The sequence below is a fragment of the Aptenodytes patagonicus genome, chromosome 3, assembly GCF_965638725.1.
Source record: "Aptenodytes patagonicus chromosome 3, bAptPat1.pri.cur, whole genome shotgun sequence".
In the NCBI taxonomy this organism is placed as follows: domain Eukaryota; kingdom Metazoa; phylum Chordata; class Aves; order Sphenisciformes; family Spheniscidae; genus Aptenodytes; species Aptenodytes patagonicus.
In genome coordinates this window covers 111,752,992-111,780,900 of record NC_134951.1, presented here as the reverse complement: position 1 = coordinate 111,780,900, position 27,909 = coordinate 111,752,992, and the positions used below count along the sequence as shown (strand labels likewise).

At 44.6% G+C, this 27,909-nt stretch overlaps 1 protein-coding gene across 3 annotated transcripts in view; it reads right to left on the bottom strand.

The window, feature by feature from the left end:
* The window catches only part of STUM (stum, mechanosensory transduction mediator homolog), a 51,063-nt gene extending 23,366 nt beyond the window's left edge, over nucleotides 1-27,697 (bottom strand). For all 3 annotated transcript variants that reach the window (XR_012995031.1, XR_012995032.1, XM_076334682.1), the window contains exon 1: nucleotides 27,456-27,697. Coding sequence is in view for 1 of the 3 variants with exons in the window: in XM_076334682.1 (XP_076190797.1) it covers nucleotides 27,456-27,642 (187 nt within the window). In the remaining 2 variants the exon portion in view is untranslated. The remainder of the gene's footprint in view (nucleotides 1-27,455) is intronic.
* Between the last annotated feature and the right edge of the window lie 212 nt (nucleotides 27,698-27,909).

Sequence of the window (27,909 nt, the reverse complement as noted above, 5' to 3'; positions counted from 1 at the left end):
CTCTTCCTTCCCAGCCGGTTCTGCCTCCTGTTTGGGTCACTTGAGAATCCCTGGCTGTCCAAGTCGCACCGTAGCCATTCACTACACCTGTGCTGCTGAGTGTGGTGGTATAGGGAGATGCTCTGCTGGATATAAAGAAGTCATCCGTCGGGCACACCGAGCAGCCTAGCAGCTTGAGCTCCACATAGACTTATCTGGCTTGCTTATTGCTCATGCTAGACTGGCTTGGTTAAAGCTAACACGGGTCCCCAGTAGTGCTCTGCAGTTTGTAAGGTAGATGTTTGTTATGAGGCAGACCGCAGGCTGGCTGCACGTTACAGACAGGGAACAAAGAGCCAGCGAGGCTAAATGACATGTCCCTTGTTCTGCTGCTAGCCAGGGGCGCCACTATGAAAAGAACCAAGATGCTGCAGCCTTGCTTCTGCTCGATGCTTACTTTTTTCTTTGCTAATGGAATGAGGAGAGAATTTTAATTAATTTGCATCTTTATTAAGTATGCCAGCATTGAGAGAAATAATATAATTGGCTTCCAATTATAACAACAAACATAAGGGAGAACAAAAGGCATGACCGCCATTTACAGCACAGGGCATTTTGCTATAAGCTCATCTGCCCAAAGTGGACACATTCCTGCTGCTCTGTAATCAGCAACTTAAAAGCTCTGTTTCATGGAAACAGCTCTACTTGCTGGTTTCTCTCTGCTGTCTCCTGCCACGCAGAACCTTCTGTATTTATGCTGTCTACTATTAAACCAGGTGCTTATTCCACCTCGCGCTCCCCTCTCCTCCCACCAGCTACCCAAGAACACCAGCTTGGGTGCTTTGCCATGGCTCTCCTAGTCCCAGGCTGCTCTGCACCCACCCGCTGTAGGAGCTCGGGATCCAAGTGACAGAGGAACCAAGGAGACAGAAACAACCTTCCACTACAATATCCCTTATTTCTAAGACTCTGATCTTAATTCACAATTCTCAAGCACCTCCAGAAATCAATTCTCTGTTTTCTTGATATACATCCAGAAACAAATTTGAAGCCATTCCATTTTATGGTATTGATTTTGAAATAATTTGGATGTGGCTTTTCATCCAAACTTTACAAACCTAGAAGCTTCAAGAGCTGAATCTCCAGAGAGACTCCTTATTTCAGAGTGGCCATGAAACCTGTAAGGAAAGCTTTTTGGTTTTCTGGTACCGCCAGTTCCTAAAGGCCCCTGGAAATAAGAGCTGCGTAACAATGGAAAAATAATGAGGAAAAGGCCATGGATTTTCAAGAGCTTTCACAAAGGCTCTAGCCAATTATACAGTTATGAACTGAAGTTTATTCTTAATTGTCTGTACCAGGGAAAGCTCGCTTTTGTTGGGCACAGAGCAGGAGGCGTCCAGCCTGACCCTACAGTCTCAACTTCCACGCTAGTGGAAAGGGCTCAGAAGGGCACTTGGTGTTTTACTGGGTGAAGCCAGATCAAATGCTCACCTGTTTTCCTGCCTCTGCCCTCCCACAGGTTAATTAAGTGCCATTAGTGCCCATGTCAGGGTGCTCTAATTCAGCATAAGGAAAGCAGCAAGCTAAGGGCAGCATAAGGTTCTCTTTCTCCTGCCTTGTCTGTCTGCATTCAGCCAAGGAGCCACAGTTCAAGTCACGGTCTGCAGCTGCATTGCCTCCTCGTCTGTCTTTCTCATCACTGCCTCGCAACTAATTTAGCCCTTTGAAGCTACCGAACTGCATTTGCTCTGCTCATGGAAGGATAGATTAACTACTTCCAAGATTCACTGAGTGCTGAATCTGGGCTTGCTGCGATACCCTGGAGTCCTCAACTGTGAAGACAAATTATGTTAATTAGAGACTACCGAGACATAAGGCAGGATTAATCTTTTTAGAAAGTTAGATGGGGATGCAGAGCAATTAGAGTCTTTGCTACAGACCAAGACAGCTGAAATGGAAGTGTAATAAAGTGCGCCAGCCTCCAAAAGCACCCCAAAGTACAAGCTATCTTTTAAGTAGCATAGGAATGTAAAACAAATCTGTGACATAAATGTTCAGAGATCTGCAGTGATAAGTGTGCAGAGACTAATAAAAAGACCTTTTTTAACCAGAAAACTCAGTGCATGCATTTTATGAGCCAAAATGTTTCAAGCAGGGACTTAAAGGGAACACCGTAGAGTTGCAGTCCGTAGCCCGGAGGTGCAGTGTTGCACCCAGGAGTCCGGAATACGATTTGAGTGACCAGAATTCAGTCCTGGCTTTACTGCTGCTTGCTAAATAATTCTGAACTGGTAGCTTTATTCCTGTAGTGCTGGAGTAACATAATTAAGATATTAACACCACTACTTTCAAGTGTCTTTTCTATTTGGATAGTCCTTGTCCGAGGAAATTACTATCTCTCATGCACTTAACATGTGGGGCTGTATCACTGTTCTGTTCAGTACTACCCTAATTCAAAAAATGACCAGCTCTTGCTTTTATAGGACAGTTTTCACAACAGCACTAATCTTTCTTAGATGAAAGCAGATTCAAACACAACCAATTCTGCAGAAGAGCAGTGTGGGATGAGGAGGACAAGGATCCACACAGAGCTGGGCTGCAGCCAACCCACACTCTCTTTGGTGAGGAGGGCAGGCGCTGTAATTGTAGAGGTGAAGTGCACGGCCCAAGTGACCCGCTGTCTACAGTCTTTCTCCTACAGGGAGGATGGGGAGAGGGTCTGGTGTCTTCCAGAACCTTTTCAGCTCCCCATGTAAAGGCCCCAGGCAGACCAACAAAAGCAAGTGTTTGTTGGCAGTGGAGAAATGAGCTGTGGTACTTTATGCCTGACATCACCCCTGTGCAGGCTCCATAAATAGAGCAGGCTGGAGTGACCCATGGCTTTACAGATTCTGTGAATGTGAGCACCAGCCAAGACAAATGAATTCAGCCCAGCAAGCATAGTTTTCTAAAAGGAAGATTTCTTACTAGGGTGGAGAAAATGTGGAGATTATAGACGCTACTGCACTGTATCTGCGTCAGCAGGTATCCTGTGATATTCTGGACAAGGCCCTGAGCAACCTGCTCTAGTTTAACCCACTTTGAGGAAGGACTAGATGACCTCCAGAAGTCTCTTCCAACCTCAGCTATTCTACAATATTTCAGTAACTTTACCTACTCTATGCAAGGCTTAGCTGATCTATCTCAGTTTCTTTTCCCAGAGCCATGTCCTCTTGCCATTACATGACTAACAGCTCTTGAACACAGAGCACTTTGTGTTTTTTCAATTTATTTTTGAAGAGCTGTTCTGGTTCTTAAACATCAGGTGCAATTAGTCTCATAGCAATCAGTACACCCGAGCAGAGAGCATGCTTGTGAGTTGCTGCTCATGCCAAAACAGGTGAACTTCAAGTCAACAGGCCACCCCCCTTTGACGTTGCCCCTCTGAGCGCTTGCATGCTCATATCAAACGGCCCAGTCAGCCTCTGAGGGGAGATGCCTTTGTACTAAGGGGAAATATCGCTTTTTGTAGAAGTGTGGTCTTTCTTCAAATGTAAAAGAAATATTGACTTGGATAAAATCATCATTTCTGCAGGGTCTAGTCCTCTTTTGTCTGAAAGCAAAGCTAAAGGAAACTCCACAGCTTAGTTGAGCAGGTCAGAAACAGATGAATACTGGGTTCTGTTCGGGAGCTGGGTCATCCACAAACAATTAATGCCTCTCGGCCAGCCAAGACGTGTCCAGCAAGGCCTGGGCCTCTGCACAGCCATGAAAGTGTGCTTGCAGGATTTTAGATGTGGTCTCTTCATCTGAATGCCCCCTGCACACCACCATCTCTAGGAGTTCTTGCATTCCCAATTTGCAGGAAATAGCATCCAATTTACACTTACTTCTGTTACAGGACAAATTTTCCCTTTATCAAATAATTTCCAATATCTGCCATCTAGCTACTGGTCAGCATTAGATAAAAATGCATATGCATTTGTTTGTAGATATCACAAAGAACAGAGTTCCCAAAATCACAATATAGCACGTAATTATTCTGATTGAAATATGAAAAGTAATACCTCTGTTACACAATGATTCAAGGACACCATTCTTCAGAGGTTAGAGAAGATTTATATGGAGTGAGATGTACCAGGGAAAGTGTTATACAAAGAGAAACTGGAAATTATCATAGTTTCATCCTGCCTGTCATTCTTTTCTATAATTCTCATGTTAAATAGGTTACAATAAGATTAGGGACAACAGTAAAATGGTTCAACTCTCCTATGCAAGACTGCTTCCTATGGAAGACTCCTATGCTTCCTATGGAAGCAACTTATCTAAATGTTAAAGGGTGCAGCTGAGATGAGATTCAGACTTTTAAATGTCTTTTCCTGCCTTACTGAGAAGCCATCAGACTGGAGGCAGGGGACCAACCCTGACACCCAGCACTGATGTTGCAACACAAGACTTCACAACCTAAACAAAGATGTTGTTTCTCTGCTTCTGTATGTCCTCCAGTTTGACAAACTGGAATTCACTATGGTCAGTTCTTACCCAGTTTTCCATGGTGTTTTCTAAACAGGGCTGGTTTTTGGGGGGTACCAGTCCTGCAGAGGAAAGGGAATTCACATTTGCGTGCCAGCCAGGGCCAGGACCTCCTTGTGGTAGGCAACGTATGAACCCCAGAAGATTCTCCATCCCAAAGAGATCATACTGCCATTCTTGAATATCCCCAAAGCTATTCCTGCCATACCTTCTCGGGAACTGGTGTTATGTACTGTCTCTCTCAAGAGCCTGTGGCTCTTTGGAGCAGCTCAAAAAGCTCCATAACCTCCAACCCACCGAAGACTGCCATTTGCACTTTGCATGGCTCCCCCAGTTCAGGACTCCAGAGCAAGCAGCAGGGAAAGCAGAGGAACGCATCTCCTTGGAAAGAAGGGGTGGGCATAGAGGGGAAAACACTCCTTGAAAGGGCAGGCTCAGCTGAGGGACCATCCATCTGACCTTTATTCATTCCTGTGTCGGTGTTGTTTTCCTACTGCCAAAAAATACATCTATATTGGGCCCAGATTCATCTCTGACATAAATCCATTGACTGACACAGAGTTACACTGGGGATTAATTTGGCTCGTCAGGTCTAACCTGATCTTGGCAGCAATTCAGAAGTGCAAACAGCAGAAAGACAGTTCTTTTAAATAATAGTAACAGGCCATGGCAAACATTATATGCCTGCTCCTCTGTGTGAGGCTGATGAATCAAGTCCAAATGTGAACTTGAACAGGGCTAACATAAATATGCATCCATGAAATTCGAGCAGAATTAGAAATTGTAGAAAATCTATCTGATATGCATACATGTACTTGCCTAACTTTTTAGCAAGTCTGTTGTGCTGTACGAGGAACAGGCTCTGCTCCATACAGCAGCCGTTGTTGCTCTCCTTGCTCCATAGCTGAGCAGGACCATGGTGCCTGGTGATCCTGGCAGGCTCTCCAGGCTCACCTTGTGCCCTGAAGCTGTACAGCTGGGAGACTAGTCATCCAGCTCCTGTAACCCTGCAGCTTCTAATAGCTGATTGTGGTTTAAGCTCGTTTCTGGCCTGGATTCATTGTATCAGCATTCACACTATGATGTGATTTCAGTTTATGGGATTGCACAGCTGAAACTAAGGTGAGAACTACACTTTACCCCACTACAGAAAAAGGCCTCTTGTAAGTCTCCTACCTCAGCAGAGTTGTTAGTCGTGCAGCTCCGCTTGTCTCTCCAGCTACGCTAACCACTTTCCTCCCTCCCTTTGCCTTGTAAATGTTGCAATGTTACCTCAGTTTTTTCTTCTTTTACAAATGAGGCTTCCGTCCCCTCTGCTGAAACCGGTCTCACTAAGGTCTGCAAAGAGTTTGGGTGAGCGTCAGGACCTCTGCTCCATCTGCAGTATTTCTGGTTCCTAGCTCTGGAGTACATTAGGGGCTCTCTGACATCTCACTATCTGCCTTTCTCCTCCCATGTCCTCAACAACCCTCACTCTACAGTACCATCTTTCTCTTCCTATCTCACAGAGGCACAGACTGAGACTCTGCAATTCCCTTCCCCCTGTTTCCTGTTCCCTCTATGCCATGCCTTCTTTAAACTTCATCCACACACGGGCCTTCATGTGCCATCTCCATCCAGCGACTCAAAGTCCTGCATCTCTTTAGGACACTTCTCCTATGTCCTGCCCAGTCTTTCCAGTATCTGTGCTTGAATGTCCTCTTGTCTTAACTCGACGATGGCAAAGCCAAACACCGTTTCCCTGTGTGGTGAATGTTTCTCAGTGATGACACCACCAACCACCTTCCCATCAATCAGGCTCGCAAATGAAGAGAAAAGGAGGAGAATTACATATTTAAGTCCTCCCTCTCCTTTTCCCATGCGTTCAGGTTACCTGAAATACTATTCCTTTTTCTCTCTTGCATCAACAAGTTCAATGTTTTTCTTTTCTTACATTCACTTTAATCACTATAACCTACTCTCCAGCCACAGTTATCCTTCACAGACCATATCAAACACTTTCTACTCTAAGACTTTACGTTTGGAGCTGATGAACATCTGTTGCTGTTATCATCTATATACACCCTGAAACACAAAACCCCTACCCTTGAATTAGCGATCTGTTGTAGTTCCTGTGTGACACAAGGTAACTTGTTGTAACAATTTATTTCTGTAGTTAACAAATGTCCCCATCCATATTAGGAATTTACAAAGGCTAAATCAGTTAAATCACTGTTGTGTGATTTTTATTTAATTTTATTTTTTAAGACTAATTAATAAGTCAGGTACTTCTCTTACACATGTAGGTATCTGCAGTTCTAACCACCAAAATGACGGAAGACTATACTTTCTCCTGCCCAAAGTCAGTAAGTAGTGGCAGAGAGACAGCTGTTCACCAACACGAACTGTGGTGAGGCCATGCTGCTCCCCCCCCGCCTTAAAGCATGGGTTACTGTGTGCTCTCTGAAGGAGTGGACCATTGCTATACTGCTATATACCACAATGTTCTCTTCCTGCTTAGGAATTCCTTACTCTTCTATACTAATCCCTACAGGTGCCTGAAGTGTATTTCTATAGTCATTATAGCTTCCTACATTTAAGCATTAAATAACCCCATATTTCTAGCTAAAATAATTCATTTTTCTTTCATTTTTGTGATAAAAATGTAGCATTTTTCCTTCCCTCACATTTTACAAAATAAGATTTCGAGTACAGTATTGCGCAAAAGCAACAATCTGACATGTTAGAGCTATTCTGCCATCTTTTATTGTGCCTGCAACGAAAAAAATAAGCATGTATTTTTAGCTTACTGTGCTACACAGAACAACCTGATAGCAGAAGCCTGTTATTGTCATTCAAAGGAACATTTGTTTAACCAGATGCAGTTATGAAAAATTACCTTAAATTTTACAATTAGTATTTTCTGGAGAAAAATGTCTGTTCCATGCAAAATCCAAAGACGTCAATGCATTAGGACCACATCACAAAGCAGCTGCATCTTATTAAACTTTCCTTGGAGACATATTGGAACAGGACCACCAACACTCTGGGACATCAGAGCGATCCACAGCAAACCACATGTCTCTATCTCAGATACTAGGGCAATTAGGGCAGTGCAATAATCTAAGCAGAAGGGCCTACTGTAGGACCTCAAGTCTGTAATGATTACACTGCTCTACAAATGAAACTGATGTCCTATGGCAGCTCCTTGCAGGGAAAGGCAATGGCAAGTTGGCACACAGGACAGCAGGAGAGAAGGGAAGTTTAGGTTCAAGATCCACGGATATACAGTGGGTTGACCCTGGCTGGGATGCCAGGTGCCCACCAAAGCCACTCCATCACTCCCCTCCTCAGCTGGACAGGGGAGAGAAAATATAACAAAAGGCTCATGGGTTGAGATAAGGACAGGGAGAGATCACTCACCAATTACCGTCACGGGCAAAACAGACTCAACTTGGGGAAATTAGTTTAATTTATTGCAAATCAAATCGGAGTAGGGTAATGAGAAACAAAACCAAATCTTAAAACACCTTCCCCCCCACCCCTCCCTTCTTCCTGGGTTCAACTTCACTCCCGATTTTCTCCACCTTCTCCCACCCCGAGCAGCGCAGGGGGACGGGGAATGGGGGTTGTGGTCAGTTGATCACACGTCGTTTCTGCTGCTTCTTCCTCCTCAGGGGGAGGACTCTTCACACTCTCCCCCTGCTCCAGCATGGGGTCCCTCCTGTGAGACACAGTTCTCCACAAACTTCTCCAACGTGAGTCCTTCCCACGGGTTACAGTTCTTCATGAACTGCTCCAGCGTGGGTCCCTTCCATGGGGTGCAGTCCTTCAGGAACAGACCGTTCCAGTGGGTCCCCCACAGGGTCACAAGTCCTGCCAGCAAACCTACTCCAGCATGGGCTCCTCTCTCCACGGGTCCACAGGTCCTGCCAGGAGCCTCCTCCAGCACGGGCTTCCCACAGGGTCACAGCCTCCTTCGGGCATCCACCTGCTCCGGCATGGGGCCCTCCACGGGTTGCAGGTGGATATCTGTTCCACCGTGGACCTCCATGGGCTGCAGGGGAATCTCTGCTCCAGTGCCTGGAGCACCTCCTCCCCCTCCTTCTTCCCTGACCTTGGTGTCTGCAGAGTTGTTTCTCTCACATATTCTCACTCCTTGCTTCTGTGCAATTGCACAGGTTTTTTTTTTCTTTTCTTCCTTCTTAAATATGTTATCAGAGAGGCGCTACCACCGTTGCTGATTGGCTCGGCCTTGGCCAGCAGCGGGTCCGTCTTGGAGCCAGCTGGCATTGGCTCCATCAGACATAGGGGAAGCTTCAAGCAGCTTCTCACAGAAGCCACCCCTGTAGCCCCCCCGCTATCAAAACCTTACCACACAGACCCAATACAGGATCAAACTGCTTCATGAGAAATTCCTAAGGGTCATGCAGACTGCCTTAGTTCTCACCCAGAAAATACTCCTCATGTAGAAAAGGAATTTCTGCACGCAGTAAAAGCACTGAGTGCTTGTGTCTGGGCTGAGCAAAATCAGAATCATGGGAGGGCCTGGTGTGTAGGTGGAGCAAACTAGCCTAAATGCACGATTCGTGAAGGATCACTAAGCACAGAGTGAGCTCAAGGCTGCAGAGCTCCCCTGGCAGTTCCTGCTGTATTCTCCTGCAAGAAACCAGAGGCAGCCCAGGACTCTTTAGAAATCTTTGCATTTGCCTTTGCAACTTGCTCTATACTCTTCTCAACTGTTGCAGAAGACCCAAGTGTTTTGGGCCCAACACTCGGATCACCCCACCCTTTCCAGGAAGAGCCTCAAAGCCAGCCTGTTCCTGCAGAGGTGGAACGAGTATCACTGCTTAAGCTCCCCAGTCTCTGCTCTTGGAGGGAACTAGGCAAACATGAGCTGCCATCAGGATCATTTGGTCTTTTGGCTGAATGTTTGGGAGCTAGAATGAGCTTTGTACAAAGCCCACCAGACCTTCCATGCCTCACCTGAGAGATGGTACGGCTGGCAGCAGGATGTTTCAAGCCAATGCATGTGCTAGTAGCTGTGGATCACATGGAAATAGCTGCTCTTTTCGGCCATCTGACAGAAAGCAAGACCAGACTTGGGGTGGGATGAGAGTGGGAAGAGGATTGGATGGAGTAAGACAGTGTCATCAACTCCCCTCACTACTAATTGAACTAATACTGGTCAAAATACACATAGAAGAAAGGTCAGTCAAAGGCTACTACAACACAGGGATGCAATTACAACTTGGGTGTTAGGAAGTCCCTAAATCACAGAATACCTTAAGGAAGAAAGGAGTATCAGTAGAAGGTGCTGGTGCATTTGCTGACGTGTTGGCTGGCTGTACAAAGCAGAATCTGGCTGGTGCTGTAGGAAAGTTGTCTCATCATTGCTAGCTGAATGGCAAGTGATGCAAGACAGGCAGAGTCTGCGCCATGCACGTGATCCACGTGAAACATCACGTTTCTAGATCTGGGATTAAGGCAATACAAGTCTATTGGAAAAGTGCTTTTTATTTTCCAGTTAGTGAAGATTAACAGCTGAGCCAAACTGCGCAGCAGGAAGAGAACATGAACATAGTTCTTACCCTTCTCAAATGTCTGGCCCTAAACTATTTATAATCCTTCAATATTTTTTTAACATATGCAAATAACTCTGCATATATTTTTCTGCTTTTTCTGTTTTGAACATACTGTCACTTCTCTCCTAATGTCAATACTGACCAACAGCAGCACTTCATCTAGTTCTCTTCATCTTAGCATTTCATAAGTACTAATGATACCCCAGCGCATGTCTGAGTAATAATGTATGCTAGCGTTCTCTTCCTTCTGTTGAAGAACAAAAGGAAGGCAAAGAAGCTAAAGCATGGACTTTTGCAAACACTTAGGCACCTAATTCCCACTGACATCAATGAATTCCAAGCTAAATCATGCCTGAGGCCATACTGAAAGAGCTGTCAGGTTACTCGCCCAAACTCTAGCTTTCCTAATTTAGCCTCACTGCCCTCCAAGGCTTTTAGCTATAATGAAAGTAAAACATACAGATTAGGATTATGAGTATGTACCAGAAAATGAAGATACTACAGGGTATTAAAGAACGTTTGTCTGAAGTCTCTTTCCTGTGTTAGGAAATAATTAATATTTCCTATAGGAAATAGTTAATATTTCTTCCTGTTTAAGCAGTGCTAATGATATGTGCTGAGTTTTTTGTGACTTGAAGAGAGCAGAACTGGTCCAATACCATGCTATCAAGTGCTTATGCTGTGCAACTATACGAGGACTTGCAGGCTGAAGAGGACCAGCTGCCAGGCTATTAATCTCTCTTTAGTATAGGTTATAAGCCCATATCCGAGTCAACAGAAGGGAACATGTATCTGTACCACAGCAGATTCAGTGCAAAGTCTTACCAAAGCTTTCCTAAGCTTAAACTTAGCTTACTTTAACCATGGCTTTGCACTAAGGTACTAATAGAAGTTTTCATCTGACATATCTTGATGTGAGGTGGTGTATCTCCAGCTAGGGCATGGAACAGACACTGTTACTTCAGCCGTAACTGCTTAAGCTGCCACAATCAAGTTTCTGATGGAGTTGTCAATGCCACAGAAGTCAGAAGAAGAGTGAGAAGGGAAACCTTTCTACATCAGTCATCACAAACGGAGATTACTGCCAGGCATCATCCTGGTTGGTTGGGGTGAAGCGAGGAGAGGCAGTAGCCAGTTCCCAAGATTCATCTGAGCTCATCTGTCAGCCCCATTAATGAATATAGCAGCTCTCAACGCTACTGATATGGAGCATGCAAGGACCTCTCTCGTACTTTCCTTTATACACTATCTATGGTATATAAAGAACATTGTGAACATCCAGCACACCCTTCAAGGAAGGGATCTAAATATCACCAGAAGCAGTGTAGCAACAACATGTGCTCAAGGTGTTCCATAGTCAGCAAAGCTAACAAGATTTTAGACTGTACTAGAGGAGGGATGCTATGGAAAAGGTTATAATGGCATTACAGAAATCAGTGACGTGCTGTGGTGGGTTGAACTTAGCTGGCTGCCAGACACCCACCCAGCCGCTCTCTCACTCCCCTCCACAGGACAGAGGAAGAAAATAAGATGAAAAAGTTTGTGGGTTGAGATAAAGACAGTGAGATCATTTACCAATTACAGTCAAAGGCAAAACAGACTGGACTTGGGGAAAATCAATTTATTGCCAATTAAAATAGGTTTGGATAGTGAGAAACAGACAAATTAAAACACCACCTTCTCCCCTTATTTTCCTCCTGCCCAGGTTCAACTTTACTCTTACATTCCTGATTCCTCTACCTCCACCCTCATCTGAGCAGTGCAGGATGGATGGGGAACGGGCGGCGGGGTTATGGTCAGTTCAGAGCAGTTCCTCTCTGCCACTCCTTCCTCCTGATGCTTTTCCCCTGGTCTGGTGTTGATCGTTCCACGGGCTGCAGTCCTTTGGGACAAATCTGCTCTAGCATGGGCTCTCCACAAGTTGCAGTTCCTGTCAGGAGTACCTGCTCCAGCAGGGGCTCTCCACAGCTTTCAGCTGTTCCCACAGACGTGTCCCCCCTTCCCTGCAGCGCTCTGCTGCCAAAACCTTGCCACCAATACCCAATACACATGCACTTTGGAAAAGAGCTAGCAAAGAGCTATGGGGAAGGGCAATGATAGTAATTACAGAAATTAAAGGGTTTTATGTTGAGGACTCGTGAAAGATAGGAGGTCTAAGCTTCAAAAATACACAAATTACATGAGACACGGTAGATGTATATTGTCCTGGTTTTGGCAGGGATAGAGTTAATTTCCTTTCTAGTAGCTGGTACAGTGCTGTGTTGTGGATTTAGTGTGAGAACAATGTTGATAACACACCGATGTTTTAGTTGTTGCTAAGCAGTGCTTACACTAGTCAAGGACTTTTCAGCTTCCCATGCTCTACTGACTGAGAAGGCTGCAGGTGCACAAGAAGCTGGGAGGGGGCACAGCCAGGACAGCTGACCCAAACTGGCCCAAGGGACATTCCATACCATGTGACGTCATGTTCAGTACATAAACTGGGGAAAGCTGGCTGGGGGGGCCGCTGCTCGGGGACTGGCTGGGCATCGGTTGGCAGGTGGTGGGCAATTGTACTGTGCATCACTTGCTTTGTGTATTATTATTATTATTATTATTATTACATTATTATTGTTGTTATTATTATTTTATTTCAATTATTAAACTGTTTTTATCTTAACCCACGAGTTTTTCTCACTTTTACTCTTCCGATTCTCTCCCCCATCCCACTGGGGGCGGGGAGTGAGCGAGCGGCTGTGTGGTGCTCAGTTACCGACTGAGGTTAAACCACGACATATATGCATTAGGAAACAGCATGGAAGTCAGACCTACTTATGAGTTCTTGTAAGGACAAGACGAGATCAAGAAAGATGTGTGGGCAATGCATGATGTATTTTGAAACTATTAAAACAAATGCCTTATTTTGCAAACCAGTTAAAGGGTAGCTTTCATCTGACCTAACTTCAGATATCTGCAAGGGAGGTATCTTGATCTGAGCCAGTCACCCTTTGCAGTCAAAAAAAAAAAAAAGAGACGGAGGCCCCCAGAGAGTGTGATTCACTTAACCTATTTTAGAGAAGAGATGAGTCACACGCTGGTAGTGCCTAATTCCTCCCCACAGATTATAACAGCAACCAACTCAGATGCACAGGTAGATGAATCCCACCTAATACGTCCAATAAAAAGAACATTTGTCATTAAGTTATTTTGACTAAATAATACTAATAAAAATTATTTCCTGCTTTGCTGTATCAGCTAGCTAATCAACTCCTTTAGGAGGAGCTTTTGCTACAGGCAGGTTATTGCATTCAACTCTGTTCATTTCAAATCTTCCTCTGAAACATCTAATACTGGATACACTATGAGGTACAACAGAGCAAGGACTTCGTTCTGCAGGACTCTCGTGCCCTCAGTGTAGAATACAGCCATGTTATTATGGATACAGAGGGAAGACGGGACCTAAACTATGGTTTACAGTATCCCTGTAATACCAATGCACATATTTTTAAATGTTATTTTTGCCATTCTTCCCTGTTGAGAAAGAGAAGTAAAGGTGAGTTCTTCGTTCTGATCATTACAGTTTGTCAAAATGACCTTGGTCGTTGCCTGAAGGCTTTGCAATGCTGATGGAATGCTCCTGCAACAGCAGCAAGATATCTAAATTTGATGTTTCTAGCTCCTTTCATATCGCCTTTCTTCTTGAGGGTATCTTTTTCCAACATGACAGTGTTTGCATGGCTCAGATGAGCCCTGTTGCTAAGAAACAAGTCCCAACTGTGCCTTTAAAACTCTGCCTTTAAACATACAACTCAAGGAAATGTTTTTCTTTTCATTACACTGTATTGTGTGTTTTTATTAAGATTTCTTTTAACACTGATCTGACTCTTGGGGTTACATTTCTGTCACAACCTTCTGGGACAGGACCCATTCTTTTTCCATTGTCTGTACAGCGCCACGGTCACCTACATAGCTGTATAAATATTTTAAGATAGTACATTTTAAGGTCACAGTAAGGCCCCATTTTGCACACAACTGTGGTGTAAACAAGAATACAGTGGAACCTACTTACTGCAAGTATCTGTTAATACTAAACTATAAAGCACAGTACAAATCAGTGTTCTTTCAAATGACAACTCTAGGGTGCATCTGTGCTTGCTTGGCTTTGGGTTTTGATTTGTTTTTTTGCCATGTACTAACTAAAACATGCTGAAGTCCCCCTCGTGTGTACAAGATAGTGTGTAGCTTTCACAGGCATAAAGCAGATCATAGGATCACGTGAGGGAGTAACCAGCACATCCGAACTACAAACTGCCTTGTCCCTCCTACATATTTATTGCGTTTTCACTAACGCATGGTACACCATGGCAAGACCTTGCTTCCTGACGAACACAAAGTCCGAGAGTGATAGGGGTAGTTCATTAAAAACAGTTTCCTTGGAAGAGATTAATGGAAACTGAAGTACGGCTGTGGGATTTGAGGCACTGAATTGCAGGAAGTCCATGTAGATCCTTTTGCCAGTTCTGCCACCAACTTCCTGGACAATCTTCAGCAGGTTATTTCCTCTGACTTCTCCATTCAGACTGTAAGCAGTCTAAGTGTGTGACATAACTCTTTCTTCATAGTTCTGTATCATAACAGGACTTGAGTGTAGTCTGCACTTCACAGTGCTACAGAAATAATAATGCGGTAAACCCCTGCTTGACTACCTACTCAGCGCTTCTCGTACCAGTAAATAGTGGACTTCTCGGGAAAGACTTAAATCACAGTCACTAGAATAAGGTCTCATGTCATTTAGGCATCATCCCTTTTACAAAATATACTAAAGAACATTTACTAGTATATGATGAAGTGTCATAAATATTTAAAACAAAACCATGTTTGTAAGGGAGAAAGCAGATTAAGTTTTGTGATGCAACAGCCTCAGATTTTTAGCTTTGGTTGCTGGCTAATTTGGGAAATACAGTTCTCGATGGGTGTCCTACCTAGTACTGCAATTTAGGAAGTATCTTCTCTGGTTTTAAGTGCAATGTAAGAGCTCAGTTCTGCACCTCTTTACAGTGAGTAATACTTACTCATAGGAGCAACCTCAAGGGGCCAGCTCAACGTTACAAGAAGAAGCAAAAATGGTGAGCAGAGGTGAAGCAAACTGGTTCTAGTGGCTCAACACCACATTGATTTGCATGTTGTGGATTCTCAGTTCTGAAAAGTGAGTTTAGCTTGAAATGGGAACATTTTGTACCTGTTTTGCACTGGTTCAAATGACTGTTGCTCCAAACAATGTGACCTGGAGTCCACAGAGCAACTAGAAAGGGGACATCCTCTCTGTCCAGTTCTGCCTTGGCACACAGAGCGTTAATGAACTTTCATGAGTTCTGAAAGAACATCTAATGGATTGAAAGCACTGATGTGAGAGCAGAACATATACACACATGGGCCAGATTTTCAATTGCACCATGTATACCATATTTTAGCTAATACACAGAAGAAAACTCTTTTATTCCTTGTGTCGATAATACTAAGGGTGAACTGTTACCATTTATTCATCACAGCTTCAGTAAAAGAAGGATTCACTGTGTAATTGCTGAGCAAGAGTGGTTCCTGGGAACTAATGCTCCATCTAAATTCCATTCCTGGCTCCAGCACAGGTTTCTTCTAAGTATCAGCTGCACGCAGCACAAGGAGACAGATCCTACTTTTAACTATGTTACCTTGAATCTACCATCCAAAGTGGGAATACTGAGGCTTAACTCTGATGGAAATGAGGATTTGCATGTTGGCACCCTTGTGCGTAAGGAGTTATTTGGATCAAGATGGGTTGGTGACACGGAATGGCTGATGGCTGGACACAGAGTCCTCCCTATTCTTTTATCCACACTCATGGCTTGGTTCAAGCTCTGCCTTGCGCTTGTGCAGCTATCTACACCTCTGCAGCATGGGTGTAAAAGAATACTAGCCTTCTGTGGCAGTATACGATGCAAGGGGCTAGCTCTCAAGGCACAAAAATCAGGTCACCATGTACAGCTGACCAATGTAAATAAGACGAAAGTTAGATCACCTCAGGGAGTCAGCTTCAAAGGAGTGCCAGGAGAATCCATTTCAATGTTGTTTTTGTGGGATGTGTGGGAGGAGCAAAGGACTGAGTGAAATAAGCACTCGGGTGCAAGTCAATGTATAAAATTACCTTCTGGCTTTTAAAAGAGAAAACGAGAGCATTTTTGTACTCACAATTGCCAATGATTGTAGTTCCTGTGCTCTGTTCTCTCTTCTACGTGAGACAAGGAACCATCTCACCAGCTCTCTGTAGCCACAATGACATTTCAGTAGGAGGAAAAAAAATCTCGTGATGCTGAGTCTAAGATACTGGTTTTTAAAAAATACAGTATTTGTTTTCTAAAACCTCTGCTAAGCCTTCTCTGGTATTGATCAGTTTGTCAGGTGCAGAGCTAAAGAACAGAGACACAGAGCAAAAAACATTGTCATCCTTGCAATACAGACAGGAAGATTTGGCAATGCTTTCACGATTAAATAGATCAAGAGAGGTAATTTAATGGCCCAATCCAGAGAATCCACACTAAGTAAGTTCTCTAACTACATCAAAACCAACGTACCTACTCTTTCAACAGATTACTCGATAACCAGTCTGGTGCAAATGAGTTCAGAAACAGGTCTGATTCGTTGCAATAATTTCACAAAGACAGAAGGAAGGTATGGGGAACCATGCCAATCCCACAGCTAGAAAGGGATTGTCCTCTGGCTACACCTCACAAATGTCTCGATTTGTGACCAGTCCTTTCTCACAGTCCTAAATCCTTTGTGAACCCCTCCCACTAGGACAGAAACTCCAGAGTGGGTTGCAGGGCAATGGGAGTTGTATGTCCTTACAGCTGCCTTGTGTATGTAGACCCAAGGAGATCCAGCCATCCTTTTAGCTAGAATTTAGTCTTCAGATTCTTGGAACCAATTTTCCGTGGAAAGGAAACTTAAAGCTTCCTGACTCCAAAACAGTGTTTGCAAGAAGACATGGCAAAAAAAAAATCTTCATTTACAGGGAATAGAAATACATAAACCTTGATCCAAGAGCTTATTTTATCTTACTACAAAGAACCTAGTCCTGACCACTGTCAGTGAAAGAGGTCTGACTATATGGGCCTCTCCGCATGGTGATTTCTATGGTGTCAAGTTGCCATCTCCTTTCCCCAACACAGCATAGCAAATACAATGTTGGATCTTCACACACAAAAAAATCATGTTTATGGAAATCAAATTGTCATGGCAACAGAAAAGGTCTTGCAAGTATTTTAAAAATAGCAAATTAACAAAACTTATTTATGAAATCTAAGATCCATTCTTTTATGAAGGCACTTAAAAACCAGATACAACAAATGGTTTTCTACCTACATAAGGAAGAAATCATTTAAACCCAAGATCTCATGTCACCATATTGGCATATGTAATAGATATATGCATACAAATAAATACATATTTTAAACTTAAAATAACAAAATTGTTTCAGCTGGACAGTGTGATACTAATGTGATCATTGGGCTTGTTTTATTTCAGGTAAAATATTTTCATAGAAATATTATGATTCGTACTTTGTAAAGTGACTCAACTTTTTAACATAGTAAACTTCTAACAATGGCTCAGTATAATTCAGTTTATTAATCTCCATTAAAACCTCAGTTCTTCAAGGGCTTATAACACGTAGCTAAAAATGTACAAACACTTTTTTAAAACAACATTCTTATTTGGTTCAATTGAAATTTTTTCCAACACAATCTCAGTATTAATTTGACCATTTAGCCTTTGTGTTCTTTACAAACTTGCTTGTGTTATAACTGAACCAAAATGATTATCCACAAACTCGGAGCATTTCTAAGTTTTGTGTGGATATTCATCAATGTTTGTGGCAAGCTGAGAGCTCAGCCTAGATAAATGACAAGCTGGTGAGATGCTGGATAATTATCTGTGATACGTTTAAATTCATATTCCCAAAGATGGCAGCCTTAGTCCCCTGCACAGTCCTTGTGTAAGCATTATTACTGAAGTTAGAAATGCAGTACAGGTCGAACCCCTGCAGTGAATGTGATTATGTTCCCAAGAGTTCCTCTATTGATCGTATTCCATCGTATTCACTCTTTCCTCTAGCAAGATTTGACCATGATCCACTCTGGGCATATCCTTTGGGTATGCTTATACTGGAACTTTTAATTAAAGTTAGTGTATTACCAATCAGCTTTCATCAACCATCTCATTTACATTTACTAGTCTGGATATTTCACGATGATATGCTCAAAGACATGAGTGTCCATGGTTTTGTCTAGTCTGGCAGAGTTGTGAATTAGTTAGCAATATCTCTACTTTTTTAATTCAAAAGCTCTGTATAACATTGCCATCCTTCAGTACTGAAAAATCATGAATCAGGTTCTCCAAAACTGAAGATTTAAAAAAAATGTAATTCATTCTTTCTCCCCGCCATCACCCCCCTTTTTATTTTTGAGACAGGATCATATCTTCAAATCCTGCTCCAAAGCCATTAGAGTTACATTTTTTTCTTTTCGTGAAAGCAGAGATTCTCATCTAATCAAGAGCCTCAGGGGACAGGGTTCTAAGGAAACACCAAATATTGTGAGAGTCAGGATTGCATTGCTAGGCCTTTTGAGGGGCTGTCAAGTAGTTAGAGAGAAATTGTTTGGCCTGTAACTCCCTTGGAATGGAAAAACTGAGCTTTGAACTGCCTTTATAATAAGGACTACATTGCTGGAGGAAGGAGGGTGAAAGCAGCTTATAAGTGGTAAGATGGAGAGAAAACAATCTGTGGAAATGAGTATTTTAAATATTCAAGTTCCATCTACTTATTTTTTCCTTGATTCTACACACAATGAAACCTAGGAAATTTATCAGAAATCAAGAAGTGAAATATAACTAGGTAGAATGGCACGTGATTTTTCTGAAGCTCTTGCAGTATTTTCATTTTGGGGCTCCTAGTTAACATAAACGCTCAAAAACCCTGGGAAGAGTGTGAAAAGGAAGAGGGATTAACTCCTTCACTTAATGAAAAAGCTCCCAATCTTCAGCAGAACCAGGGAAACCCAGCTTTCACGTTCCTGGAATCTCTAAAGCAAGCTCGGTCAACACAAACTTTTCTTTCTCATGTGACACTGGGCCCATGCTGATGTCATGTCCTGGGTCTGACTTCTGTTCAGTGATGTCTAAGGTTGCTGTGTGATGCTGGCTCCGGCTCTCTGCTTCCTTACCGCTGCCACACCAGCTTCCTTACATGTGCATCACAGCACAACTGCTCCAGTTCATGGACCAGTATCTGAAAGGCAAATGAGCTCTAACTGCAGTTTCAAATAAGATGTTGGACTGTGACCTGGAGTAGCTGCAGCACAGGTGGGCATTCCCTTCTGTTTCTTTTGCTGCTGGAGCAGTAACTTCCAGCAGAAGTTGTGTAAGGCACAGATAATGTTTTTAATTGCCAGTAAGGTTTGCCAGATGTCAGAACCTTTGTACTAGCAAAATCCCAACTACTGGACATAGGTACAACACTCTAAACTGGTTTACCTTCTTCCAGATATGGGCTGGAAGGCACGTCCTATAAGGAGTGGCTGAGGACTCTGGGTTTGTCTAGTTTGGAGAAAAGGAGGCTGAGGGGTGACCTCGTTGCTCTCTACAGCTTCCCGAGGAGGGGAAGCGGAGAGGGAGGTGCTGATCTCTTCTCCCTGGTATCCAGTGAAAGGGCGTGTGGGAATGGTTCAAAGCTGCGCCAGGGGAGGTTCAGACTGGACATTAGGAAACACTTCTTTACAGAGGGGGTGTCAAACACTGGAACAGGCTTCCTAGAGAGGTGGTCGATGCCCCATGCCTGTCAGTGTTTAAGAGGCATTTGGACAATGCCCTTAACAACATGCTTTAGCTTTTGGTCAGCCCCAAACTGGTCAGGCAGTTGGACTAGATAATCATTGTAGGTCCTTTACAACTGCAATACTCTGTTCTATCTTTATTGACCAGTGCTACAACCAAGTCCATATACATCCACTGTAGTGCTGCAACTGTGTAACTTTAAAGTTGTAAAGCTCTTAAATGAAGACAAGTCCAAAGACAGAAGAAAGAATGTTATATGTCAGATTGACTTTATATCTCATAGAAAATTAGAAGAAAGCTCTTTTCCTTTTCTCCTTCCCAGGTTACCTCTGAATGAAAGTTTTCATAAATCCACTGCAAACTCCAGGGTCTTTTACAAACTTATGGACTATTTTAGAATCCCATTACCATCCAATCACTTGTTTCTCTGCAAAATTCAAAATTGTATACAGATTCTAAAATTCACCTTTCTGCTTTATGCCAGCTGCTGCCACCTACGGGTGTGTTTGTGTACAGGGTGCTGCATGCGATTTGATGGGTAAGAAAGAGCCTGAGGAACCTAGTTTCTGCTTCCCGCTCCTCCCTTGACTATCCTGAACAGCTCCACCAACTCTCAATACTCTTTTCATGGTGGAACAGAGACAAAATGGCAGTGAACTGCTGCAGGCAATGGTGCTTTATCAGAGTTTGTAAATCTCTCTGACACCCACTTTTTCAGAGCAGGTGAAAAAATCACCTCCATCCTGCAATCCAGACTAGCCAAAATTCACCAGTCAAAAGCACTCTCCTCATCCAAGTTACTTCCATCTTCAAATCCTTTCACTCCTTTCCTCTCTTGCTGCAAGAAGTTCCAGTTCTTTGGCCTTCTCACCAAATGTCTGCGAATGTACTTTTCTCCTTCTGGGCTTGATTCTCTGTTTTTCTCCACGTCACACCCTTCGTCTGGAACAGCTTTCCAGACTCCTTAAAATTCAGTTGGTTTACTTGGCCATTTAGCAGCTCTTCTCTGCTGTCTGCTCCTACCTTCACTCTTAATCTTCAAGTACATCTGTCCAAACTGCATTAAATAACAAACGAGACTGCAAGATGCTGAGCAAACCCTGTCTCCTTAGGTGTTCGTTAAGTAATGAATACCTCCACAGAACTGCTTCAACGACAGCAGTGAAGAAAAACGTCACTGGCCATTTCTTTTGTCTTCTGTTTTGATGGAAACAGAAGGCATGAGGGAGGGGAGAGAAACTTGTTTGCATTTAAGTTGGTCTGGCACTGACAGCAATTCGAAAGCAGCAGCGCTAGGTTAGTGCACAGCTTGACAGTGAAATGAACCAAAAAGTTGTTATAAACACAAGTAGAGCTCAACAGCTGACTCTTACCAGCTACAAGGAGTGAAGAGCAAAAACTGACCAAAGGACATAAACAGTACTAAGTACTTGGACTGTGACAGAGACTGTAGGCAAGAACAAGGCGTTGCTGTGCTTTTGCTGCGTATGCCCATAACTGCGTTTGTAAAGCAAGGGAGGCCGTGGGAGGATGGTGAGTAAGGCGGCATGTACATATGTGACCATTATGGCTAAGCGGATAAACTCAAGAAAGGGATCCAGTGTAAAATACAGTAAAGGGAGGAAGAAGAAGAAGATGTTAAGTATTCAGGCAAGTATGGGCTAATAAAATACAGCCACAAAGCAGAAAGCAGCTTTCTTCCTAAAATACAGCAGGTTGTGCCATGGGACACTGGATTAAAACTAAGGGGCCATGCTAAATCCCTCAGCAGAGATAAAACCCTGTTGTTTTTTTACTGATCAGATACATAGGCTGGAGTTGTCTCAACCGAGGAGCTACAAACTTGAAATAATTTGGCATTTATTCTGATCACAAATTATCTGCAAATCAGTTTTGAGTTTTCCAAGCTTGTTTGTCATTCTAGATGGTCCAGACACTTCATGGCACAAAAATATTCCAGACTACCCTGTGCTGGCAAGATCGTTGAGTGACTGTTCAATATGATCAGCCAAGTAAGTTATATAAGACACTTCTCTCTCTCACTTAAATCTGTTTGTTTTTTTTTTTTTTTTAAAAAAAGGAGGAAATCAATAGCCTTCTCCATACTGACAAGAACAGGACCTACAGGAGTAGAAACCTGCAGATTCAGTTGTTCTTATGCCCAACTTTACCTCACCATGAGGAATATCTACAGCACAGCTGATACCGCTGATACCACTGCTACCAGCAATGGAGCAGTAACCTGGACACACACATTTTATCACAGGTCTCCTTTCCCACCTTGTGCAAGTAGATGAAGAAATTACCATAAAGAACTTCTTGATCTTTTCAGTGCAAAAATACAAAACCCAACAGCGTGAAGTGTATTGACAAGAGGTTTGCTTTGTTTAATTATGCTCTCATGAACAAATAGCTCGTTTCTGCAGGCTACTAGTGGTCTATACATCACAGGCTGAAAGGCAACATTAGCTAAAGAATTCCGGCAGTGAAGTTCACAAACACAAATTCATACAAACACTTTGAAAAACCTTTGTTTTCCACAAACGAGCTTGTAAATCACCCAGATTCATTGATTTGCATGTCCATAGGAAAATAAATATGATTAAAAAGGATCATAAATGCCAAAGCAAGTTTGAGATTTTAATGCACAGATGTTTGAAAGCCCCAATTTCTTTTCTGCAATATTTGTCCTACTGTAGATAAGAAAATGTGTTTTTTTCCTTGAAATTCTTTGTTTCAATAATGAAGGTGATGGACGTTTGCTTGAGGCATCTATTTACCATTCCAACAACAAAAATAAAATGGGTATTGATAATTTTATGCAGATCTCATCCCTGCAACTTTCCTGAGTGTTGTGTTCTGTACTTCTATTCAGAAACTCTCTCTTTGGAGAGCTCATTCTGCTGAAGACAGCCGTGGCTTCTAATGAGCCTTCTGCAGATGCTTGGCTTCTATAAATTGAGCATTAAAGCCGTATCTACATAGCTGAAGGTCTAGCCCTTGAACTCTATCAAGACTGAAGCGGAATAAACAGAGGGCAGAAGACTCGTGATACGGAGCTGACACACCCAGGAACAGGAGAGCTGTACACCGCAGAAGAAGAAAGTTCAGAGGGCTGGGAATCATCCCTTCTTTCTCTAGCTGCCTGTGAGAGGCTGTCACTCATGATCTCCTCCACCGGCTATTTCATGGCTTACGGGTGGCTGCTCTCCTATCTTGCACTAACAATTTTATGCTACGTATTTCAATTACTCCCTGCATAAAAATAGTATACGTGTATAATTCAGGCTGTGATCCAAAAGTCCACCCCCTTCCTGACAGGAGGGATTAATCTTGGAGAATACCTCATACTTTCAGATAATTCCATTCACTTCTCACATTTCCCTCAAGTTCTCCCCCTTTGCTTCCCCCCCTCCCACACACGTGATGTTGAGGGAAGGAAAAACGGATAGGAAGGAGGGCAAGATTCCCATGTATCAGCTCAGGGAATGACAGGGAGCCAGATCTTCTCCCACGCTGACTGGCACACGGCAGCTCCAAGAGAACACAGTCTGCCAGCTAAAGGGCACGGCCAGCCCCTTCTCTCAGTTGCCATCTGCAGCACGTACCGGCTGGAGGTGCACACTGCTCAATCCTGCGGGAACTGAAAAAGAGAGGATACACCACCATTTATCTCTGCTGGTGTCATCATCTTCCATTCTCCAGAGCTCGTCACGGCATGATTTGGCCCCGAGGCCTCAGAGACTGCTCCAGAAGCCCTAAGCCAAACTAGAGGTTACAGTGTCTGTGGCGCAGGGTGCCTGTGGCAGAGCTGGAACGCTGGTAGCCAACAGCACGATGGCTTTTGCTACAGCACTCACGGAGAACACCAGCTCCCTCTTCTCCCTTTCATACTATCTGCTCCTTTTATGAACCTGAGCTAGGGACACCTTCGTTACAGCTCAACCCTGCAGCCCTGTCAGACACAGATGAGGAAGACCACATCGGACCACGGAAAATTCTGAACCACGACGTCTCCAAGTGGTTGTGTCTATCACAGTGAATGGAAGCAGCGTGTAATTTCAAGGCTGTTCTGCAAAACAGATTACATGTAGATGGGCTAATCAAGCTTTTTAAGGTTGTATTTGGTCTGAATTTTAAGTTTTGGCAAGGCAAAAGTTAACATATCCCCGGGGTATGAAAAATTTCCTATGAGTCTTTTGTAACATATATGCAAAGAGTAATTAAAACCCAGTTTACAACGCATCTTAAAACCTGCAGTTCTGGGTTACTACATAAACCCCTGAAAATTAACCAACTGAAAAAAATAAACTGACTATAAACAAAGAGAAAGTGTTACTTCTCCTGTCCAAATAGAGTACTACTGCAAAACATAAGTCGTATAAAGGAAAAACAAACTGGATGTTTAAAATTCTCAGATTTCACCCTCATAGATGACTTCCATAACATAGGAAAGATAATTTAACTAAAAAAAGTAGAGGCTTTCAGATGCTGAGAAACTCCCCAAGTATTTAGTAGCCTGCATTGGAGTGCAAGTTCTATTTGGATATCACTGGTTTGAGGTACTGGGCATTAACGAACACCTCAGATGCACCGGTCTCCAAGCAGTGGATCACTTGGTTTATTGGTGCTACCCATTTTCTTGTCTATTCCGGTGGCTTCTGACCCTTTATTGCAATTGCACCGCAGAGTCTACTCATGAATGACAACTATGTGCAAAACAGACGAAGAATGAACTCAGGGACTGAAAAATAGAGAACTTCCATTACCACATAAACACAGTCACACTCTGCACCTAAGCAGGCAAAATATACAGCAAGCCTGTGAAACATCATTTTAACATGTTATAAATCTGGACTACAGGAATTGATGGGAATTTTGCCATTTACTTCACTGGGAACAGGCTCAGATCCTAGATGTGAATACATCACACCACTGCAAATATTATTTATTTTACAAGTGTTGCTCAGTTCATTGAGATGGCTGAAGTGTGACAATGACACGAGATCTCTTTTTACCCTGACTATTCCTGCCAGTAGATTTGTGTTCCTCCTGTTTCCCTTTGTGTGTGGGCTATGTGATATACGACAGGATATGACTGAGATTGTAAATAGCTATATTCTAGTTGGGTATATTATCTCGGAGTATATTTTCTATCAAAACGCATAGGATATTAGCAGCTTCATTAAGAGAATGGTTCATTTATGTACGGACTAAGTGCTATGCTTTGCATACAGAGTTTGGGATGCATCTCCAAAACAATGCTTTTCGGCAGCCTGTGACAACGCCACATGAAAGGATTTAATTTGTAGTTTGTTTGTTTTGCTACTTTTGCAACAGACGATCAGGAGGAACAGTGGTATGGACAGACAGAAAGTGCCGCTGAAATCAGCTCATCAAATGGAAAACAAGGTTAAAAAAAAGATCTCCGCCTGTTAAAAAACAAAAATAGAATTAAAACCATTTGGGGTTGGTCCAGCCAGTTGGTGACAACACAACCAACATGGCCGCAAAGTCCAGATTCAACTCTCAAGCTTTCAAGCCAGCAGGGACTGGGAGCCCTATACACCTGCCTTTAGAAAGGAAGCGCTATCTGCTGTCATTCCTTACTGACCCCTTCTGCGTGAGGGAAGGCACAACGCTGGCTACCTCCAGCAGCCCCGCAGCAGCAAGCAGCCAGAGAAGAGCTCTGGGCAGATAACACCTCAAGCCAATTCTGGCACGAGGACGGCTTATGGGGATCTACCCTCCTAGGATGATGGAAGAACACTGAGGGTTTTCTAGCGTGCTGTGAAAAACAGCACACTATGAAGTATAAGATCATTCAAATGAGGAAAAGGGTATGGTAAGTCAGTTTTTTTTCTTGTATGTCTACAGTGAAGATGTAGTGTCTTCAACGCAAATGGAAAACTACATTCACTTTGAAAGCTCAGGCTTTGAACACCTCTCTCTGAAGATGGTGGGAAATTAAGTGCTAAATAACAATAACCTAAAACCCCATGAAAGCACTCAACTGGAGAGCTTCTGTTTGATTCATCACTCCAGGTTCTTCAGGTGGCTGCATACAAGGGCTGTGAAAACAACACACCTGAGCATGCAGCGCTACATCTGGAAGCACGTATACCAATGCCATTTTTCCACAGGAAAATTCTGAGGTATTTCAAAAGGTTGAAGTTTTTCTCTGGAATACATCCGTAGGTTCAGAGCAAACACACTGGAACAGCAGTGGCTTGTGCATATTGCACACAGTATATCACTCAGACTTAGGTAATACTTTAATCAGAAGAAGTTTAAGAATTTCAGATTCATTAAAGAATTAAGCCACCTGAAACACATAAAGCAGTTAAGGGCAGGACAGTAGCTCTTTAAAAGCAGGGCAAGCTAGGAGACACTACCATACCATAAGGAAGGCTTCTGCGGTAGCCACAGTAGCAGAAATGGTGGCCAGGAATGGACTATGAGAGACTCAAGGTATGTTTTTTGTTTTGCTTGGGTTTTTTTAAATGTGATTGTTTTGCTTGCCGCTAGAATACTTGTATTTGGCCTTGGGTTCCAGGTACCTTTATAGTGCTCAAACTCTAGGCTCCAGTTGCAGTAAGCGTTTCCTAATTAAAAAGAAGGAAAGGGAAATACAGGAGGAATTGCAGCCACAGCTTAGGGATGCATTACCCGAGTCACTCGCTAGGGACTTTGTATCCAGAAACAGTGAATCCCCACCGCTTCTCTGGACATCAGTTCCTTAGAGTAGCGGTACAAGACCAACATTTTTCAGGGCACTCCTTAGAGAACTCGGCAAGATGGGCTCTGAAAGCTCGCCTTTGCTGGCAAGTGACGTGGTCACTGCGTCTTGGTCCTCTGACTAAAATTACAGTCCGTAAGAGCCTTGACAGCTGAAACCCTTCCCCTAAACCACAGGATTCCCAGCGTCGGGTCGTGTCCCGCCCGAAGAGAACGGCAGGGTCGGAAAGCGCGGGGATGCTCAGCGCCCGAGGCCGGAGACCGGCCTCTGCCTCGCTGAGTCACACAGCGAAGCCCCGCCGGGCGCGCAGGGGTGACGGACGGGCGGGCGCCCCTCGCCCCGGGCACCGGTCCCCGCCTGTTGCCCGAGGAAAACATGTCACCCCGCCGCGGCGCGCCCCTCGCCGCTTCCCCAAAGAAACGCGACGGCCGCGGCGGAGCCCACGTCGCCCGCGCCTCCTCGATGGTGCGCGGACGCTGCCCCGAGGGACGGGCGGCCGTTGGCCCAACGGCTTTCCGCCAGGCCGCTCCCCCGGGGGCGCCGCCCGGGCTCCCGCCGCAAAACTTTCCGCTGGGGCGGAGAGGCTCCCTCCCTCCCCGCGGCGCCGTCGGGGAAAGTTGCCGCCGCGGCGGGATCCGGCTCCCCGGGCGGCTCCGCACACAAGCACGCCGGCCCGGGTAAAGTAGCGGCAGGTGGGGAGGGCGCGCCCCGCCGCCGGCAGACGCTCGCCCCGCAGCCCCGCGCGTGGAACGCCCCTCCCGGCTGCGCGGCGGCGGCCGCCCTCCCGCCGCGCCCGAGGCTCGGGAGCTCCTTACCCAGCCCCGGCACGAAGGTGTTGAGGAAGAGGCAGATGACAGCCACGGGGAACGGCATGTAGGGGATGGCGGCGCGCAGGGGGCCCTTCTTCTCCCGGACCTGCACCACCACCCCGCTGGAGGGGGCAGCGCCCCGGCTGGGCTCCCCGGCTGCTGCGCTCTCGCCCTCTTTGGGGAAGGGATCCATGGCCGGCGCGGCGCGCCCGAGGGTAGCGGTGCCCCGGCGGGCTCCCAGCTGCCGCCGCGCGCGCTCCCGCCTCTGCCACCCGGCCCCGCCTGCGTGCGCGCGCGCGCCTGGGTGCCCCCCGCGCGGACCCCTCCCCTCCCCTCCCCTCCCCCCGCCCCTCGCGGGCTCCCGCCGCCGTTCCCGCCCCGCCGGCCGCGCTTCAGTCAGCCCCCGCCGGCGCCGCTCCGGGTCGGGCCTCCCGCCTCGGCTTACCCTGCGGCCGGTCAC